This window comes from Pseudonaja textilis, chromosome 7 (genome assembly GCF_049901715.1).
Source record: "Pseudonaja textilis isolate UNSWEBS1 chromosome 7, rPseTex1.2, whole genome shotgun sequence".
NCBI lineage: Eukaryota > Metazoa > Chordata > Lepidosauria > Squamata > Elapidae > Pseudonaja > Pseudonaja textilis.
This window is the reverse complement of record NC_141996.1, coordinates 28721235-28741373: the sequence shown is the minus strand read 5'-3', so window position 1 is coordinate 28741373 and position 20139 is coordinate 28721235. Positions and strand designations below refer to the sequence as shown.

Below are 20139 nucleotides of genomic sequence, written 5' to 3'. Positions count from 1 at the left end.
ATTTAGGAAAAATCAAAAAGCAACAGCAAGAAATGTTAAGTTAAAGCCTTGTTGAGTTTTTATAGCAAATTTGAGAAATATGCTTATTTTTGAATTCTGCATCTCCTTCCCCAAAGGGAGGAAAGAGTCGCCTATGGAGGTTTCTTGATCATGTTTTAACATTCTCCCTCTTTTCAGTTTGAAGACGTGGTTTCCACAAAATACTCCAATGACTCTGAACCTGTTTATTATTTCAATAAATGCATTTGCCTGCTTTTACAGCTCATTGCTATGAGACAGGGAGAGTTTCGGAGGTGGGGTATTTCAAGGCCAAGGGAAGCCAATTCCAAGATTAACGTCTTAAGTGGAGAAAGCGGGAAAGTTACCTTTTGCTTCGTCGCCCTCCTGTTCCCCACTCGGCTCCATTGTAGGTTGACACTGGTTGCTGAGCAACCAAAGACAGGCGCCCAAAGATATCTGGGAAATGGAGTTTCAGAATTGCGCGTGCTTAAGGCGCCTGCGTGGAGTATTAGGCTCCTAGTGGAGACTTTACCGGGTATTTTCCTGTAGTGATTCCATACTTTGTAAACTTTGCTTCTGTATTAACTGGTGGGACACAGGAAGTCATTTTGACCAGGAAGGAGACGGAAGAAACATAAACAGTTTTGGAATGGCGGCGATAGTCCCAAAGGTGCTTTTTCAAGAGGCAACTGGGGCACTTTAGGCCAATCATGACCTTGGATGACTGAGAATCTCCACAGACAATGGTGGCGATAAATGAAGATTGAGAAATAAAAAGCAAATAAGAATCTGTGGATTAAGGTTCTTCTTGCTTATTTTCTGTTTTTGCTGCACTGCAACTCCCATAATCGCCGGTCCGCTCCTCCCATTCATTGAGATTTAGGGAAACGCCTCCGCGTTCAAGAAGTCTCCTCTTTAACAGCGCGTTAAAAGAGGGTGCTTGTTCATTTGTTACTCTTGAGATATACCGCCGACTATCTTCCAGTTTTAACAGTTGCTGAACGGGATAAAAAAAAAAAAACCCAACGCATTCCTAAAAAGTGGCTTATAAATCCCCATCTCCCACGGGGGTTGCCGCCATTTCCCAGCCGACAAGCTTGGAAACTTTCAAGAGTTGTACAATACTCGGCAACGCAAATGCAGTAATGGGAGAAAGCTGCACCTGATTTCTTCACTCAGTTAAACATGCTGGAAACTTAAAAGCGGGGCGGGAGGATCAAGCAAATGAACTCATTTCTTCTACAGTTGCCAAAGGCGCGGCCGCTGCAATTCTGCGCTGACAAATGTATTTTTAATTTTACTAGGTTAATGGCAAGTGTTACGCTTTATGGCTGTTCAGAAACTATTCGCTGCAGCAAAACCCCAAACTGTCCAATTAAGGACAATTATCAAGCTTTCAAAAGATCAGTGTTTCTGAATTGAAAAGATCCAGTAGATAAGATCGGGCCACAATCTTTTGCGAATGCATGTGTAGTCAATAAATCGTCCCCTTGGGCACAGTAAGAGGGAAAAATGCATGTAGATATGTGTCATCTTGTGTGCAGGTACCATCCAACTCCATCGAATTTCTGCTTGCGTAAGGCGATATTAGAAAAATGGAAAGGGAAAGAGAAAATAAGAGATCACAACTGACATATTTTTTTAATTTTTCAAATGTAAACATTCCATTTTCCATTAAATTGTCGTCTGTGCAATAACAATCAAAATTTACAACAGTATATAGTATTTTCTAATCTTACAATCGTGATATTGTATATAATAAACCTATGTAAGAACTGACATTCATTAGCACTAGATAAAATAGTTGGATCTATAGTTTGCGACTCATAGCCTTGTGTGATTTCAACTAGTGTAATTAGCGAGATAATCGTGTTAATTTCATAACCGCGATCCAGTTCATTATACGTGGTGAGAACACCGCCGGCATAAATTTCAATATAGGGAAAAGAAGCGAGGACGGTGCTATTGCATTCCAATCTTGCTCGCTACCTTCTCTTCGGCATCGGGCTAGCCGTAATCGGAACAGAATAATGGACGGCGCCCTATGGGGAGATCCAGCAGAAGTCGCTGCTCACGCTTTCCCAGCAAGCTTCAAGGAAGGAGGGACCCTTAGGGCGAGCGCGGCACCTGCAGGTGTTCGCCGCGGAGTGCACCTACGGGGAATGGCAAAGTGCCTCAGCAACAGGTGGCGGAGGATCCTGAACGGAGGAAGTGGGTGCTTGCTTGCGCTCGGCCGCTCCTCACCCGGGAGAAAGGTTCGAGGCTCCCTTCCCCGGCTGCGGAAAAGCAGAAGAAAACTCGTGGATTTGGGAGTTAGGGAAGGGCGGGCTGAGGTTTACTTAGAGGCTCCGGGCAGTGGGAGGAGACGCTATGGCCTGGATCTGGCAGTGGCAATTTCAAGCGCTTTGGATCGGCCTCACCTCGACAGGTGAGTCGACAAGGGGGGAGAGAAGCTGAACAGAACCGAGTAACCTCGATTTTTTTTCTCTTGCTTTTAGCTAGTAAATTGACCCCCCCCCTCCACCCGCTACTTTTTGCCGCCTTACCTGGTTCTTCCCGCTTGCCTTTTATTTTTTTAACCAATTTCCTCCTCAGACAGCCTGGAGGCTGAGCAATTGATCAACCGCATTCAGATATTTCTCAACTCTTTAAAATTATTTAAACTTTCCTTGAAAGAAGGAAATGTTTGCTGATGTAAAATCTCAATTTGGGGGCTGGAAGAGGTTTGGCTAGGAACTAGAGATCTGGTTAATGTCACTTCCCTATATTTCAGTTGTTAACTTGCATGTATGTAAAAATTTGTATGTAGTACATACATACATGTAGAAGTTTTGTCCAAGTGAAAATTGTTAGAAATTCACATATAGTATTTTTTCTTTAGATGAAAATTGTGACTTAACTGAATGCATAACTTTAGATTGACAGAAATACTGTGTGCGATGTATGCTGTTTATTTTGTCTTCACTATTATTGCACCTGGGTGACTTTTTTCTTTTCTCTCGAGGACAATACAGTAGTTTGTTAAAGGTAAACTCTGGGCTTACTCTCATAGTGAAATAACTAAAGTCACATACCCTCCTAATGTACATGCATCAATTTTATATTTCCTGTTTTTCACAAATTCTTGCTTTACACATATTTGCAAACACAGCATGTAAAGGAGTTTGTATAAGACATAGTTTAAAAGTTTGGTGGTGGCTAATGTGACTAGAATATGTTTCAAGGTATTGTGCTTTGCCAAGTGATAGGAAAACAAAGTAAGGTCAGTTCCAAAGATTATGTACTTTTTTCCATACTGAGAGGAATATCAAGAGAATGGAAGAGCTTTGAAAAATGACTTTCTGACCATTATCTTGTTAGAACACTGACAGTGGAGGACTAACAATTACAGTTTTTTCAGAATTGCTATAGAGATCTTTTGCTCAATTGTGTTTTATAATATCACCAAGACAGAACTATTGTGATATAAAATCTGTTTGCTGATAATTTGTTACCATAGCAATGGTTAAATGATACAGTAAGTTCTATAAATCACTAAATAAAAGTAGTCTATGGATGGACTTCCATCTCATCCTAAAGAGAGTGTCACTATATTCTTTCAAGGATATTCTTTACGGAATTGACTTCTAGATCATATATGGAGGCCTGAGGTTCCTCAGATGTTATACAGTTATGTCTTCCTCTAGCTGTAGTTCCAATAGAGAAGAATGCAGGTAGATCAACAGTGTCTAGAAAGGGAATACGTTCTATTTTGGTACTGTTTTTCAAATCATGTTCCAGTCTACAATAATAATATACAGAGCTGTCTTCATAATAGTTTTTTTTAAGCCCCACCTTGAAAAATATTTTTCCCAATTTGTTAAAACTTCCCTGGAGGTATTATTTGCTCTCCAAATGTAATAGATTCAGTAAGGTGCAAAGACTAAGTTATTGAGGTATGCAGATGTTCCAGTTCAACAGCTGTAATAGCCACTCCATTGGAAAAGGGCAGTGTAGCCCATAGTGGAAGTATTCTACATAACTGAGAAATTGCTTTAATATCTCTCATAAAGAATTACTTTACATTCTGTTTGGAATTCAAAGAACAAAACTGCTGAAATAAAATGAAATGCTCTTTCTACTCTTTATAGTCAGTTACTACTTGAGTTATTCCACATAAGGCAGCATATGTTTATGTTATGTTATCACAAGTACTGTGATAGCTTTCATACTGGAATATTTATTTTATGTTATCTTGTATACCTAAGTGATAGAGAGTTCACAGGATTAAGCTAATAGGTATATCTAATATAACTGTAAGTATTCATAATTTATTTTACTTGAAAAAATATATAAAACCACCCAATTCATACTTAATGACTCTAGGCACTGTGGATCAATACTTTCAAGATCTTTTAAGACATTGCAAGTTTAAAGCTTTCCCTTTTCAGTGTGCCTCTAGAATAATACATGTTACACCTCTGTTCTGCATGCATTGGTTATGAGTTTGCTTTGGGATCCAATTCAAGGTGCTCATTTTGACCTTTAAAAGTGCTAGTGTTGACCTTCCTGGCATAGGTTATTTGAGGGACTGCCTCTGGCTGATTGCATCTGCCTGCCCCATCAGGTCTGGAAGAAGGCATATTGCAAGTCCCATCTGCTAGCAAATCACGTTTGGTGATCCCAGGAGGCAGGCTTCTCTGCTACAGTGCCCACCTTATGGTATCTTTCCCTCTCCCCAAATAAGCTTAGTTGCTTCCCTTAAAACATTCTACAAGTCTCAAGACCTGGCTATGTTATCAGGCTTTGGGAGGGAAGGTGTCCCAGGAACCAAGGAGAATTTGCAATGACTTCCCTTACGCATTTGTAGCAAAAAGTCTATAGGGGGAGATCAAGTGTTGATTTCAAAAATGCAACAGCTATTGCATGTTGCTGTTAATTTTTTTGTCAGTAATGTTGTAGGAGATGACCAGGCTGAGCCTGAGGGTGGGGTCAAATGCATCATCAGTCTGGAATAAAAGAAATCTATATCCAACCCAGTTTGAAGCCCTTTGACTCTTACACAGCGCCAATTAGCCTCCACCATTAGTAGATCATATTCTTATGTATAGGTAGAGGGAAGAAATTTGTAGTACTTTTGAATCCTATCCTGGTTCCTGATTTCTTGAACTTGACAAATATTTGGAAAAAAAACACCTGAAGCATCTTTTTTTGCAGACACTAAAACTGACTTCACTTCCACTTTCTCTTCTTCACATCTCTTTCCTAGTCTGCAACTATAATATTCAATTAATAACCCAGAATACAATGTGATGTTTGTGTTTGTACCTGTATAGGTTGTTTCTCTGTTCTCGTGACGGTGCCAGATACTGAGCGATACACCACTTTATTTGCATCTGTGACTCTCCGATGTGACTATAGTACCTCAGCACCACTGCAGGATGTAGTTGTTACTTGGCGCTATAAATCTTTTTGCAAGGATCCCATTCTTGATTATTATACTATTGGTGAGTACTTCTGCTAAGGATCAGCCAAGGATTACTACGTAGCATGATATAAGGAAGGAAATAGATTTTTTTTCCCCCATGCACAAAATCCCCAAATAGTTCCCCTGAAATATACCATGATTGATGCATCAACAAACTGCTCATAGAAAAAGATCTGAGCTCAAAAATGACGAAGGAACGTCAAAAAGAAATGACAGAATTTGAAATGTCTCTAAAATCAACTATTTATTAGGCTGCTTATTTGAATATGATATGATTAAAACATGCATGGCAAATTAGATGCAACATTTCAAAGAAATAGCCCCAATTCAGTGATGGGAAAAATGGTAGAACACATCTGTAAAATTTACTCCAGTATTCAACTTTGTGAATAATTGACAAAATAGAGAACATAGTAATAAATGTTGAAAATGTTATGAAACAGGAGAAACAGTCTACTGTATGTGGTATATATGTAGAAAATCCCCTAAGTACAGATAGTCCTTGACTTACAAAGTTCATTTAGTGACCGTTCAAAGTTATTGATGGCACTGAAAAAGGTGTCTTAATGACCATTTTTCACAGTTATGGCTTTTGTAGCATCCCCATGGTCATGTGATCAAAATTTAGTTGCATGGCAGTTGGTTCATATTTATGATCATTGCTGTATCCCAAGATCATGTGATCACCTTTTGTGATCTTCTGACAAGCAACGTCAGTGGGGAAGCCAAAGTCACTTAACAACTGTATTATTAACTTGCCAACTGCAGTGATTCACTACAACTATGACAAGAAAGGTCATAAAATGGGGCAAAACTCAATAAATGTCTCACGTAACAGAAATCTGGGCTCAATTGTTATCGTAAATCGAGGACTACCTGTATTGGGGAGGAAATTTCTTATTCAGAATTTTAGGGCTCAAAATGAAACTACATTTTTACTAAGTGTAATCACAGAAAATGTCAATAAAAATAACATTTATTAAGATACATTGCTTACACCTGTAAGGATAAACTTTGGAGAACATTGGAAGAAAAACAGTATGGCAATATCAGATTGGGAACTTGATTTTGGAGAATATGCAACAATGATGGAATTAACATCAAATATACATAACAAAATTTTAACTAAATTTAAGCAACAATAAATTACATATATTATGCTGCATGGTAAATACACTGCTCAAAAAAATAAAGGGAACACAAAAATAAGACATCCTAGATCTGAATGAATGAAATATTCTTATTAAATACTTCGTTCATTACATAGTTGAATGTGCTGACAACAAAATCACACAAAAATTATCAATGGAAATCAAATTTAGCAACCCATGGAGGTCTGGATTTGGAGTTACACTCAAAATTAAAGTGGAAGAAAACACTACAGGCTGATCCAACTTTGATGTAATGTCCTTAAAACAAGTCAAAATGAGGCTCAGTAGTGGGTGTGGCCTCCATGTGCCTGTATGACCTCCCTACAATGCCGGATGGTCTCCTGAGGGCTCTCCTCCCACACCTGGACTAAAGCATCCCCCAACTCCTGGACAGTGTGGTGCAATGTAGCGTTGGTGGATGGAGCGAGACATGATGTCCTAGATAGGCTCAATTGGATTCAGGTCTGGGGAACGGGCGGGTCAGTCCATAGCATCAATGCCTTCGTCTTGCAGGAACTGCTGACACACTCCAGCCACATGAGGTCTAGCATTGTCTTGCATTAGGAGGAACCCAGGGCCAACCGCACCAGCATATGGTCTCACAGGGGATCTGAGGATCTCATCTCAGTACCTAATGGCAGTCAGGCTACCTCTGGCAAGCACAGGCAGGGCTGTGTGGCCCCCTAAAGAAATGCCACCCCACACCATTACTGACCCACTGCCAAACCGGTCATGCTGGAGGATGTTGCAGGCAGCAGAATGTTCTCCATGGCGTCTCCGACCCTGTCACATGTGCTCAGTGTGAACCTGCTTTCATCTGTGAAGAGCACAGGGCGCCAGTGGCGAATTTGCCAATCTTGGTGTTCTCTGACAAATGCCAAACATCCTGCACGGGGTTGGGCTGTAAGCACAACCCCCACCTGTGGACATTGGGCCCTCATACCACCCTCATGGAATCTGTTTCTGACCGTTTGAGCAGCCACATGCACATTTGTGGCCCGCTGGAGGTCATTTTGCAGGGCTCTGGCAATGCTCCTGTCCCTCCTTGCACAAAGGCGGAGGTAATGGTCCTGATGCTGGGTTGTTGCCCTCCTACGGCCTCCTCCATGTCTCCTGATGTACTGGCCTGTCTCCTGGTAGCGCCTCCATGCTCTGGACACTACACTGACAGATACAGCAAACCTTGCCACAGCTCGCATTGATGTGCCATCCTGTGTGAGCTGCACTACCTGAGCCACTTGTGTGGGTTGTAGACTCCGTCTCATGCTACCACTAGAGTGACAGCATCGCCAGCATTCAAAAGTGACCAAACCATCAGCCAGAAAGCATAGGAACTGAGGTCTGTGGTCACCACCTGCAGAACCACTCCTTTATTGGGGATGTCTTGCTAACTGCCTATGCTTTCCACCTGTTGTCTATTCCATTTGCACAACAGCATGTGAAATTGATTGTCAATCAGTGTTGCTACCTAAGTGGACAGTTTGATTTCACAGAAGTGTGACTGACTTGGAGTTACATTGTGTTGTTTAAGTGTTCCCTTTATTTTTTTGAGCAGTGTATATTTAGAGTATGGTTTCTAATGCCAACATTTACTGTAAATCATCTGAAATACAAAGGCAAAGGTCAGAAGTTAACTGTTTATATTTCTTTAAGGGTGGTTTATTATCTTTTTAAACATTTAGATACAACAGAGTGGAAATTTTGCTATTAAGCTCAAAAATTTATACTAGTTTTTAGATCAATAAAAACAATGTAATACACCCTACTTGTATCTTTTATTAATTGAGCAGTTGTATAACTTCAGTAATTATCTCTTTATTCATAGATTTTTTTTGAAAATGCTTTAGGAGTTCTACTCCCCCTCCCCACCTGTAAAGAAATCTATTCCAAATGTAAAACACAAGCAGAGGAGAAGAGTTTCAGTTTCAGTTTTACTTTCACAGTTGAGCTAAGCCATGCCCAGGCTCCATGCTGTCTCCTTGCTCACACAACAAATACAGCTTCAGTTACAAAAAAGCCCTCAACTCTCTCACACACTGATAGGACACTAGCCAGATGAATACCGATAGATGCTTGTAGGCAGAGGCACATTTTTCCCCCTTATTTTCCTCCCCCAAAACTAAGCTCGATCACATAGTTTCATAGCAAAGCACAAGTATAGAGCTAGTAAAAATAATAAGCACAAAGTACTGTTGATGCACAATTTAAAATGTGGAAATGAATATATGTTTCTATATGCTGCATTATTGCTAAATAAAGTTTTAAAAAATAGCCACTTCCATGGAACTCCACCTTTAGTGTCTAGCCAGATTTTGGTAATACAAGACTGATGGCTCTTCTCCAGAATGAGAATTTGAATGAGGGAAGCTTTATCATAAACCAACCTGATATTAAGCAGCAGCAGCTGAAAGCTGTGGCTACCAAGAATCTAATGACTTGGAGTTGAGAACAGGGAGTAAAAGGTAGAAGCATACAAGACACCAAGAGTACCTTCCTTCTGAGCAGTCTATGCACCCCTCCTCCCTGTCTCCCACTGTATCTGGGACTGCTTTCCATATCCAGGATGCTGCTTTCCACCCCCAGTAAATCACTCCCTTCCAAGCTCTGCCAGCCCACATACAAGATAAAGGATCCCATCTCCATCTAAAATTTCCAAGTCAGAGTTAGGAGAGCCGTACAAGTAATGAATTAAATTAAAATGAAACTAATTGTTATTGCTTAGCATTGTAATAGTCGTTTTTTATTTCTGTTAAAAAGCCTACTAGGCCCATCATTTTCCATTCCCATTTATTGACAGATCCCAAGAACTTGGCCTTTATTCAATTCTTGATGTGGTTATCATTACATACTGTTCTACAATGAATTTGCTTGTTTGTGGTTTGATATGCTCTGTGAACCCATCAATTGTTTGTTTACTAAAACATGCTTCAAATGTATGGCTTATATGACATAGACTTATTTTGTTATACAGGTTTGCTAATTCTTGATCCATTTTTGCCTACCAACAAGTTTGGCACACCAGTTGTTTACATCTGCTTATTTCATTTGTCTTCTGCCTTTTTTCCACCAATGGGATATGGTTAGGATTACCAATCATTGGTTATCTGTTTTCTTTAAATATATATATATGTACTTATACCATCATTACAATAAGGATTTTGTGCCAACTGTTTAATTCTCAATGAACAAAAATATTTTGGAAGTGAGAAGTTTTTTGGAAGTGAGATTTTAATGCTAGTGTGGTCAGAAAAGGAACAAGAGGCAGTTTGTTGTCTTTTCTAAATCTGTTGTAAATATTAGAACGTGGTGCAATCAAACCTAAAAATCAAACCTAAAAAACCCTAAATAACATAAAGTACTTCTACAAGAAGTTTTGTTACTTAATTTTATCCTATTTTTTCTACTGTTTCTACTATTAAGGAAATTATACAAAAGTGCAAAGAGAGTGGAGCATTTGGTTCCCAAATAGTATAAATAATTTGACATTTATTTACAGCCTATCAGGCAAGCTTAGAACTTGGCCAGGATCCTTCCAATGACTGCAATGACAACCAACGGGAAGTGCGCATTGTTGCTCAGAAAAGAGGTCAGAGTGAACCAGTGTTGGGTGTTGATTACAGGCAGCGAAAGATCACAATTCAGAATAGTAAGTGATCTTTGGATATGTTAGCAGTCTCAAAAATTATGTAGAACAGTATGCTTTTGACACTCCTTTTTAATGTTTTATGCAATCCTCATTTAATTCTGTCTTCATACCATGATATATACTGTAGGGCACCAGATTAAAATAACATGTTTAAATGATTGTTATCAGTAAGAATTTACCAGATTAGTGTTTATGTAGCTTGGAATTTTTCAGCACTATTTTATGTCCATTGTACAATAAATTTTCTTCAGGATTTTTTTTTTGTCCATTCTGATTCAGCCTTCAAACCTCCAAACATTCTAAACAGAGTGACAGGTCCTTAAAATAGGCCAAAACAATTAATCCTAGGCTACTAATGTGATTACGCCCCCAATTCAATTAAGTATTAATGCCCAAGGTAAATGGGTATTGAAAATGATGGTACACATTTTATTTTCTGTGAAGAGTATCACTGGATCATCACTGTGTTGATTGTGATGGCCCAGGAAAACAGAAGAATCTATGGCAGTGTGCAGCATCCATGGATGGCTGTTGCGGACCACAGCATCTGATAATCACAACTGATTTGTGCAATGTGGGTTGGGGCACCTGTCTATAGACACTCATACTCTGAGAATAGAACAGAGTAGAGTAGAGTAGAGTAGAATAGAATAGAATAGAATAGAATAGAATAGAATAGAATAGAATAGAATAGAATAGAATAGAACAGAACAAAATTCAATTCAAAATTCAATTCAAAATTAATCCAAATTAGCACAGTGTAATAAGCCTCCAATTGCACTGAGCACTACTCAGGGTTACAGTTGCTGACATTTTATTGCTGAAAATAATTACTTTGTTATTCAGAAATTTAGATCATTGTCTGAAACCAACATTGGTGGGGCTTCATTATGTTGTTTTTCATTTTATAGGAGCAGATCTTGTAATTAATGAGGTGATGTGGTGGGACCATGGAGTCTACTATTGTACTGTTGAAGCTCCAGGAGACACAACTGGTGATCCAGACAAAGAAATCAAGCTCATTGTTTTGAGTATGTAGCATCATTTGGGGGGATCAAATTGTAGGATTTTTTTTTTGATGCCAACCATGGTGTTTTGGGGTAAATAATGGAAATAACGCAAGAATTGTACGTGATCATCAAGATGCATGCTATTAAATTCAGCTAGAAATTCCTGATGAATACAGCTGGATTGCAGGATGTGTGGATTAACTGTGGATTAACTAGATATGTTTTTTTTTTTAATCACATCTGATCCCTGTGAGTGGTATGTGTCTTCTTCATTGTTAGGTTCTCTACCAGAGGCCTGGGAACTTGAGAGTTCTTAGTCATTCCTAACACTCCACTCTTCTGGACAAACAGCTCTGATGTTGTTTCTGGGATCTGTTCAAGCCATTCTCCCAGCCTAGGAGTCACAGCTCCAAGTGTACCTTGCACTACTGAGATCACTTTGGCATTTACGTTCCACATCCTCTCTATTTGCTCCTTCAGGTCTTGTGCTTCTCCAGTTTCTCATACTCCTTCCTGATGTTGCTGTCACTTGGCACTGCTACATATATCACCACTGCTGTCCTCTGGTCCTTGTCTAGTATCATAATGTCTGATTAATTGGTTGGTACCAAGGTTGGTACTGAGTCTGACCAATAGGCCACAGAATCTTAATCCACAACTTTCTGTGGAATCTCACATCTGGACATGGGATATTCTAGCCCATATATGTGCAGATGTTCCTTTATATTATACCAACTACCGTACTTGTTTGTGCCATTCAATGTATGTTGCTCCTGCCTGCATCTTATACCTTGGCACTGTGCGTTGCACTGTCTGTCTGTTTGGACATTCTGGATCTTGGGTCCTAACTAGCATGGAATACCCCTGATTCTACAGATCCGATGCTTAGTGCTTGTTTTGAGTTGCTATGACAATGGCATCTTTTAGATCAGTCACTGGTAGGATTTTCTAATGTCAATCCTCTTGACTATCTATCAATGATACGTTCCATGCCATGGCTTAATCTTCCTCCCATGTCTGCTACTACTTCAGGGACTTTTTCAGCAGTTTATTTTTGGGTGCCTTCTTACTGATGTACTCCTGGATGTTCAGAGATCTATGATTACTTTAAGTTTCTAATGTTGTCTTATTTGTCTGGGCTTAGCTCTTGTGGTATTAACTGCTACTACATTCTTTTGAGGTCATCCATGTGATTCTCTATATCTGTGCATGATTTCAACCTTTGTTTTAGTGGATTAATGCAAATGTATATTGCTGTTTGGATACTTTGGACCAATATCATCTGGCTCTTCTATGAGCATTACTTATAACAAGGCATTACAATAGAAAATATAATGACAGGGCTGAAATATCTAATTAATCCTGGAAGGAAATGTTTTAAAATCATATTAGTTGCAGTAAATTATCATAACAAATAATGGTTCAGGATATTTTAATGGAATCTTAGGTGAACACTTTCAAATTTGGTTAATCAAACCAGCTAATTTTATTAATACTAAACTGTATATAATTGAAGAAAGGAATCGATTTCATTCTTTTCCTTACAACCACAGAAAGATGTGGATGAACTGAGATTTGAATCATTCTGTCTGAATGTAAGCACTTGATATGAAAGTTAACATCATGAAAAATTGGGAACATTTTCTCTCAGACTGCAAGGTGAGGTACCTAGGAATGGAGAAAACAAAGAATACTGAATAATAATTTGGGGGGTGGGTGTCTTTTACTTGATACAGATTGGCTTACAGTACTCTTCATCATCCTTGGAGCCCTCCTCCTCTTCATGCTGATTGGAATATGCTGGTGTCAGTTCTGCCCACAGTATTGCTGTTGCCATGTACGCTGTGCCTGCTGTCCAACTCGCTGCTGCTGCAATGAAAAAGGTAATCCAGAATTCTTATAAACATAATGCATAAAAGAGGCATGCAAAATGTAGGTTGCTTCCGTATGTTCTTCAATGACTTCAGGAAGTCGGAACCAAAGGAAATACAACTGGATCATGCCAAGAAGGTATGTTTTTCCAGATTTAGTGTCCCTCAGTGTTTCAATTGGCCAGTTGTTTTCTATTTTAAAAAATATTTAGAACATACGTGTGTTTTTAAAAAGGTACAAATAAATACTATAAAAAAGGTACATACAAATACTAGTAACAGTAAACTTCATGTAATTAAAGTTCAGCCACTGCAGAAAAGACTTTCATTTCTGTGGCCACCAGTCTAAATCAGGCAGCAATATGAGGAGCAGCTTTGCCAATTTTAAAGTATAGACAAGTATCATGAATTTTAGTACCTTCATTCCTATGCCTTGTAACCATGTTTTGTTTGCCGTGTATATGCCATTTGTAGATCTAATCAAAGCTTTGTCTGCTGTGAGGCAGCTTTTTGAAATAATGGTTTGCTTTGTAAAAAAAAACTTGCTTGGTGGTGAGTGTTTGTAGTATTAACATAGATGTAATGCAGCAGTTGTCCTCCCATATGGTGTGGATACTCTAAGAACTTCAGAAGTAATGGTTGCCAAAGCCTCAGAAATTCTGTAACACTTCCTTCAATTCTTAAACATATAGAACAGCATTTTTTTAGCCTTTCTACCTGGGAGGATTCCTTGAAATAATGTCCAGGCTTCAGAAAACATCCAAATAAAAGTTGCAAAAAAACTGAAAAACTTCACAATAGAATTCACTTCTAAACAATCCATATTTTACACTGTTTGCATTGGCTGAATTGCAATACATGAAAATTATCACCACTGCGAGCACTAGCATTGTGTAACAAAGTTCGAAAAATGATTTTTTGTGGGAGAGGATTTCATTATCTCTCATGGTACCCCAATCAATCTGTCATAGAACTCCAGACTGTATTTTCTGCAGTTCCTTTCCTCAATTATGATTGAGGCCTAACCGTAATTGCTTTGTTCCTTCGATTAGACAGATTCCCATGAAAAGGAATGTAAGGAGCTTTGGCTGGAATGCAAAAGCTGAAAGACCTCTCACTTTCGTATTGATAAAGTGAACATTTTATCATGTATCTTAAATGTGTCTTAAATCTACAGGTAATTCTTGACTTACACAAGTCAGTTAAGCCCAAAATTTTCACTGCTAAGTAAGACAGTTAAGTGAATTGCATCCCATACTATGACCTGTTTTCCCACTGTTGCTGAACAAATCCCTGCAGTTGTTAAGTGAATCATGCAGTTGTTAAGCGAATCTGGCTTCTCCTTTTAATTTTGCTTGTTGGAAGCCAGCTGGAAAGGTTACAAATGGTAATCACATGACTCCAGAACAGTGCAACTGTCATAAAAAAATATGCCAATTGCCAAGCACCTGAATTTTGATCATGTGACCATGGGGATGGTAAAGTGGTTTTAAGTGTGAAACCACTTATAAGTCACTTTTTTCAGTGCCATTGTAACTTTGAATGGTTATTAAACAAATGGCTGTAAGTCAAGGACTATCCATACTTTAAAATAAGTGAGAAGGAACATTACCCTTGAAGTGCAATGATTTATTATTGTAACTCTGCAAAATACAAAACTATTCAATCAACTTGACAGTTCTGTGAGGAGCATTTAAATTCAGGAATAATATCCATTTTATTTTTCTATTCTCTAGTCCTGGAACGGCACCACTTTGTGAAACAAGCTCAACAACTTCTTCCATGGATGACAAACCACTCCCAGTCATCTTCATACCAATTAAACCCACTTTTGCAGAGAGGTAGGAGCCCCAAGGGATGCTGTCCCTTTGTTGAAGCACTTTGTTTTTCACTTGATTTAGAGTGTTTCCTCTATGACATTATAATACTTCTTTTCTCAGAGGCACAAGAGTAGTGATGGAAAATTTATGGGCAGTAAAGGGATTTTTTTTATCATTTGAAGCTGTTTGTCCATGGAGATCAGATATTATTAAATGTTCAGTTTACTATCTGGGACACATTACAACATATCTACTGTCTTGAGTATTGGCTTTCTTTTTCATGAACTAAATTTCTAACTTTTATGACTATCACACTTGAATATAACCAGAAAATATCCTGCCATTGGCTTTTTACAGCAGTGTTACGTACATTTTTTAGAAACTTTGATTCCTAGGCATAGACATGATTAAGTAGCACAATGCTGAATCAATTGAGAGAAGCTACCCTTTTCAGTTTGTGTTACAAAAGTGCCTTGTGTTGCAAAGATCCTTTGTGCTCTGTGCAAAGGTAACTTTTTAAGTGCATTGTATTCAGGAGCATGCTATCTATCAAAACCAGAGAAAGATTATTTGATCATTAAGATATTTATAGCTTGGCTTTCTATCCAAAGGCACTCGGTGTACCTAAAAATTAATTTAAACATTTTATATTATGTTTTCTATCATTTATGTTCTTTAGATGTATCTCTCCAAAGCAACCAACCATTAATGCCTCAATTTGCCCACGTGCCCTCTAGCAACAAGATATTGGATCATCTTGAATCTGAGATCAGGAACCTTAATCTATCTCAGCCTATGCTACCTTCACATCATGTTGGAAGCAGTCAGCATCCTAGCATTCTCTCTTCTCTGGGCTCAGAGATTGTGGAACGCAGAGTAATCCAGTTGCCTCCTATCATTGAGCGTATCCCATCCTCTCAGAGATCTAGCAGTTCATCACGACCAGGAAGGTCTACACATATTCCAAGACCTCGGAGCAGCACAAATGAAAACCAGAGAGAGGAGAGGAGACGGAGGCGTCGTTCATCTTTGGATGATGATTCTCCTTCCAGCTATGATCAGGAACTATGGGATAGGCATAGAAATCCCAGAAATGAATCACAAAGATATGGCAGCCATCATGGTAGATACTGGCGTTCCACAACAGATGTAGTACCCACCTCGCGTGGCAGAAATAGTTATGATTCCCATCTTGAGACAAGAAGAGATTATTCTGGACAGCAACACTCCGAGAGAAAAAATCAAAATTCACAACGACGAACATATCAACATGACAATAACTTTGCTCATCGGGATCGACGACGACGGCATCGCAGCTATTCTCCACCATCCTCCTGGGAGTCATGGAGTTCCTCTGAAGAACAGGACTATTCCCGGAAAAACAATAGGCCTCAATGTCGTCAGCATCATTCCCCAGACTGGCAGTACGAGAAACCACCTAGTTATTGTTCTGTTGAAGTTACCCCAACCAAGAATAAGAAACTCAGAAAGTCAACAGAACCATCGGTAAATTGTGATATGATGGCTTTTATGATTACTTGAATTATTCTGTCCTGAAACATACCTGCTGGTCTGTAACAGAGATAGGAAATAGAGAATGGGTTACAGAGGGAAGGTGGTGCTTCATAGGGGAGATGCGGCCACCAGGAGTCACAACTACAGTGTCCAACAAGGTGTTGTTGTTTGATAGAAGGGATCCAGGGCATATCCTCTCTACTAGATCTGGTGGGGCAAACAAGAACAGTGAAAGAAAGGTTGTGATTCAAATATAAGTAATAACCAGCACCTTCACAAGAACTGGCAATGCCTGCCATATTGTAAAGCTCTATAATGTGTTCCACCCAAATTAAAGAGAAGCTCTTCAGTGCTGTCAGCTTCCTTACATGCTCAAAATTCAGTAACTATTAAATAGCATCCTTCACGCCAATATGCTAAGGATTGGATGGCTTCAAATCACATGTAAAATGTACTTTAAATTAATCATCCTAAAATGATGAAGTGCATTATAAATGGCTGCTGACTTGTCATCTTTCCTGGCCTCTTACTAATAGCAGTTTTCTTTTTTCTTCTAGGAAAAAGGCAGTTCTCGCAGTGGGACGAGTGTCGTCATTTAACCTCTTCACTCTGCTACTGTATAAAATGAGATTTTGGTGGCTGTCTGAACACGCAGATTTTCATTCTGGCCTTTAATATTATTCACTAAATGTAGCAGTCAGTAACAGGTTTATTTCTCTATCACCATCAGACTGTACTTTCTTGTATTAAAAGTTTTTAACCATTTTTGCACTTTAAAAAATGCAGTAAGATTTTTTTTATTTTACAAAACAAATACTGAAAGATTATGTAGATGATTTCCTTGTCTGGATCTTGAGGTCTTACCTGGTTCTTAATACTCTTACCGGTATTAAGAATACAAAGCTGCAACTGTTTATGAATTGGTGGGGTCGTTTCTGTTACTCCAAAAGATAACAATTTTAATCTTGGGTAACGAACTACAGAATTCAGTCTTGCTTTATTACACATATTGTGTAATAGGATTTTTTTTTTAAATTGAGTCAGGAAGTTTTCTAGAAAATTTTGAGTCAGAAAACTTTCAGATACTAGTGCGTATATCTAGTATCCATAGTTTGCACACATCTTTGTGCTACATTATTTGATGTCGACAAAAATGTAGCCTAATTTGTGAGGTTTGAACATCCAAAGAAACAAGTTGATAAGTGAATTGCTGTAATGTTGGGCAGTAGGCAATAAAAATAACACACCAGTGTGCCTCCAATACATCAAGAAAAGCAGCTAGGATGTCTCTAATGAACCTTAAAGCATGTCCAGTCACATTTAGACTGAATCAGTCTAAGACAGAGAGAGCTATTCAGAACTGCTTAAACTACTTTTGTCATTAGGAAATAAGGTATAAAGTAAAATACTGCTGGGTGTAATTGTTGGAGTGATGCTGTTCAACTTTGTTATTAATGATTTACATGCGAAATTGTGAATGATTATCAGTTTTGTAAATGATACAAACTAGGTGAGAATTACTAATAAGCTTAAAGAGAAATGCAAAATGATTTGTATAGGTAATGTAAAGCTAGAAAACAGACAATTACAGAATGAAACTAAATGATGGCAAATGCAAAGTTACTCATGAAACAAATCAAACGCACAAGTGTAAGATAAATGATACTGAGCTTGATTGTAATATTTGTGAAAAAGATCAAGGAATAGTATTGATTAAAATCTAATTGTGAGTCACCAGTATGATTAAGTTGCAAAATAAGCAGTTTGATGTTAAATTCTATTAAGTACTGTTTCCAAATTAGGATATTTACTCATTTTGTTACATTGTATTGCTCAGACTCCGTCTTGATTACTATGTTCAGTTTGGCCCCTATGCTTCACAAAAAGATTAGAAAACCAGAGAAGGACAGTGAGGAAGATAAGTTGTCTAGAAACTAAGTCTTTACAAAGAGGGGATGAGGAGCCTACTGCACCTGGAGTACGTGAGCTTGATTAATAATCTGCCTTCGGGATCTTTGTATCCATCATGCTTCCTCTGATATCACTACCTTCTCTAGATTGAGCAGGAAAGTCAACAAAAGGTTCATATTTTACACTTGAATGGTAGAATTGTTTATGAAGTCAGGGGTCTTGATAAAGCATGATTTCTGATTGTGTGGAAGCCGCTAATCACAGTAAAGCTTACGATAGGGAGGTTAAATATGGGTGAATTAGAAAACAAATGAGGCCCCATCCTTCTTCCATTAATTTATCTTAATTATAGATATAACATCACTATGTAGGGATTATGGTGGCACTGTGGTTAGAGTGCTGTTGGCTACTTCTGCTGGCTGCCGGCCACCTGCAATTTGGCAGTTCGAATCTCATTAGGCTCAAGGTTGACTCAGCCTTCCATCCTTCTGAGGTGGGTAAAATGAGGACTCAGACTGTTGGGGGCAATACGCTGACTCTGTAAACTGCTTAGAGAGGGCTATAAAGCACTGTAAAGTGATATATAAATCTAAGTGCTATTGCTATTATGAACAGATGTACAGCATTGTAACATTGTGCACTGTGGAAATTAGCTTCTATCATTTGTCAATTTAAACACAGCCATATTTGAAAGGAGGATTAAATAAACTGTTTGAAATATGGTGTCTGGAAGGCTTATATTAGTGGGGCCTAGTGTTGAGTAGTTTTACAGGTGGATTTTTAATGCACTTTTTAATGGATGAGACAATGTTCATTATGCGTCCACTACAAGGGAACTCTGGTCCTATTGTGGCATGTTCTTGATGAATGCACTGGGAGTATGTGTCAGCCAGGAAAGAAAAACTGATGTGTGAGAGTGCATGAGACAGTGCTATCACACCATGGGGATATTTTCACTAATTTCACCAATGTCTTGCTGGCCCCTTGTCATCCCAGTGGCTTGAGGTTCCTGTACAGATTGTCAAGATGTGTAAATAATTATTGCAACCGGTGTTATCCTTTCCTCTCAATTTTGGTGAGCAGAATGGGCCTACCAGAAGAATGCTGGTGGCCATTAGTTACCATGAGATTTTTTTTTAATCTAGTTGGAAGCTTCTACAAATGGTAATCTAAAGCACTGGTACACATGTTCTTTTGTAATGGGAGCTAATAGGGTTAAGGGTCTGTTTCTAATCAACTTGAAGCTATGCTGATCTCCCGATATTTGAACCAGGTTGCTGATACAGTTATATCTGATTTGTCAACTACTTTCAACATTGTATTTCCATCTTTCGCTTTCTATGACGTGGAGTCCCTCAGCATGATCTGTGTTTTTATGCAAAGACCAGGGAGTAGAAAGAAAGTGGATGGTGAATGGGAATGGATGGGTGTGGACAACGCTGAGTGTCTGAGTTACAAGAACAATTATTGTGGTTATTAAGAGGTGTGGGTGTTTGTATGTGCTTTATTACCTTGGAGAAGGTGATGAGATTGGGACAGGAGACTGCAGTTCCATCAAGCTCATGACAGGGCAGGAAGCAGAGGACTGGCTGGAGATGATAGGACCAGTCGTTAAGATCTTCCTATATTCCAGCCCTCAGTATTCATTCCCAAGACCTGTAACAAACTGTAGATGTAATCTTGAGGACCAGGAGAAGATCCACAAAGAAGACAAGTCAGATAAAAGTAATTTGAGTCAAAAGCAGAAA

At 38.7% G+C, this 20139-nt stretch overlaps 2 protein-coding genes and 1 long non-coding RNA gene across 4 annotated transcripts in view; 1 reads left to right on the top strand and 2 right to left on the bottom strand.

Annotated features, from left to right (window-relative positions):
• CFAP44 (cilia and flagella associated protein 44) overlaps positions 1–515 on the bottom strand; it is a 52071-nt gene extending 51556 nt beyond the window's left edge. For both annotated transcript variants that reach the window (XM_026708847.2, XM_087937299.1), the window contains exon 1: positions 366–515. In XM_026708847.2, the coding sequence (XP_026564632.1) occupies positions 366–405 (40 nt within the window). In that variant the 5' untranslated portion in view covers positions 406–515. The remainder of the gene's footprint in view (positions 1–365) is intronic.
• A 1596-nt stretch (positions 516–2111) lies between these two features.
• Positions 2112–19113, top strand: ILDR1 (immunoglobulin like domain containing receptor 1). Its single transcript, XM_026708925.2, has 8 exons — positions 2112–2428; positions 5316–5486; positions 10115–10264; positions 11176–11295; positions 13011–13157; positions 14882–14986; positions 15645–16471; positions 17038–19113. Exons 1-8 carry the CDS (start codon positions 2371–2373, stop codon positions 17077–17079), a joined length of 1620 nt encoding a protein of 539 aa, XP_026564710.1. The 5' UTR covers positions 2112–2370; the 3' UTR covers positions 17080–19113.
• Positions 13038–16657, bottom strand: LOC148125277 (uncharacterized). The gene is made up of 2 exons (XR_015744300.1): positions 16530–16657; positions 13038–13143 (listed from the first exon to the last, which is right to left on the bottom strand). It is a non-coding gene; the product is annotated as an uncharacterized LOC148125277 (long non-coding RNA).
• Positions 19114–20139: the final 1026 nt, after the last annotated feature.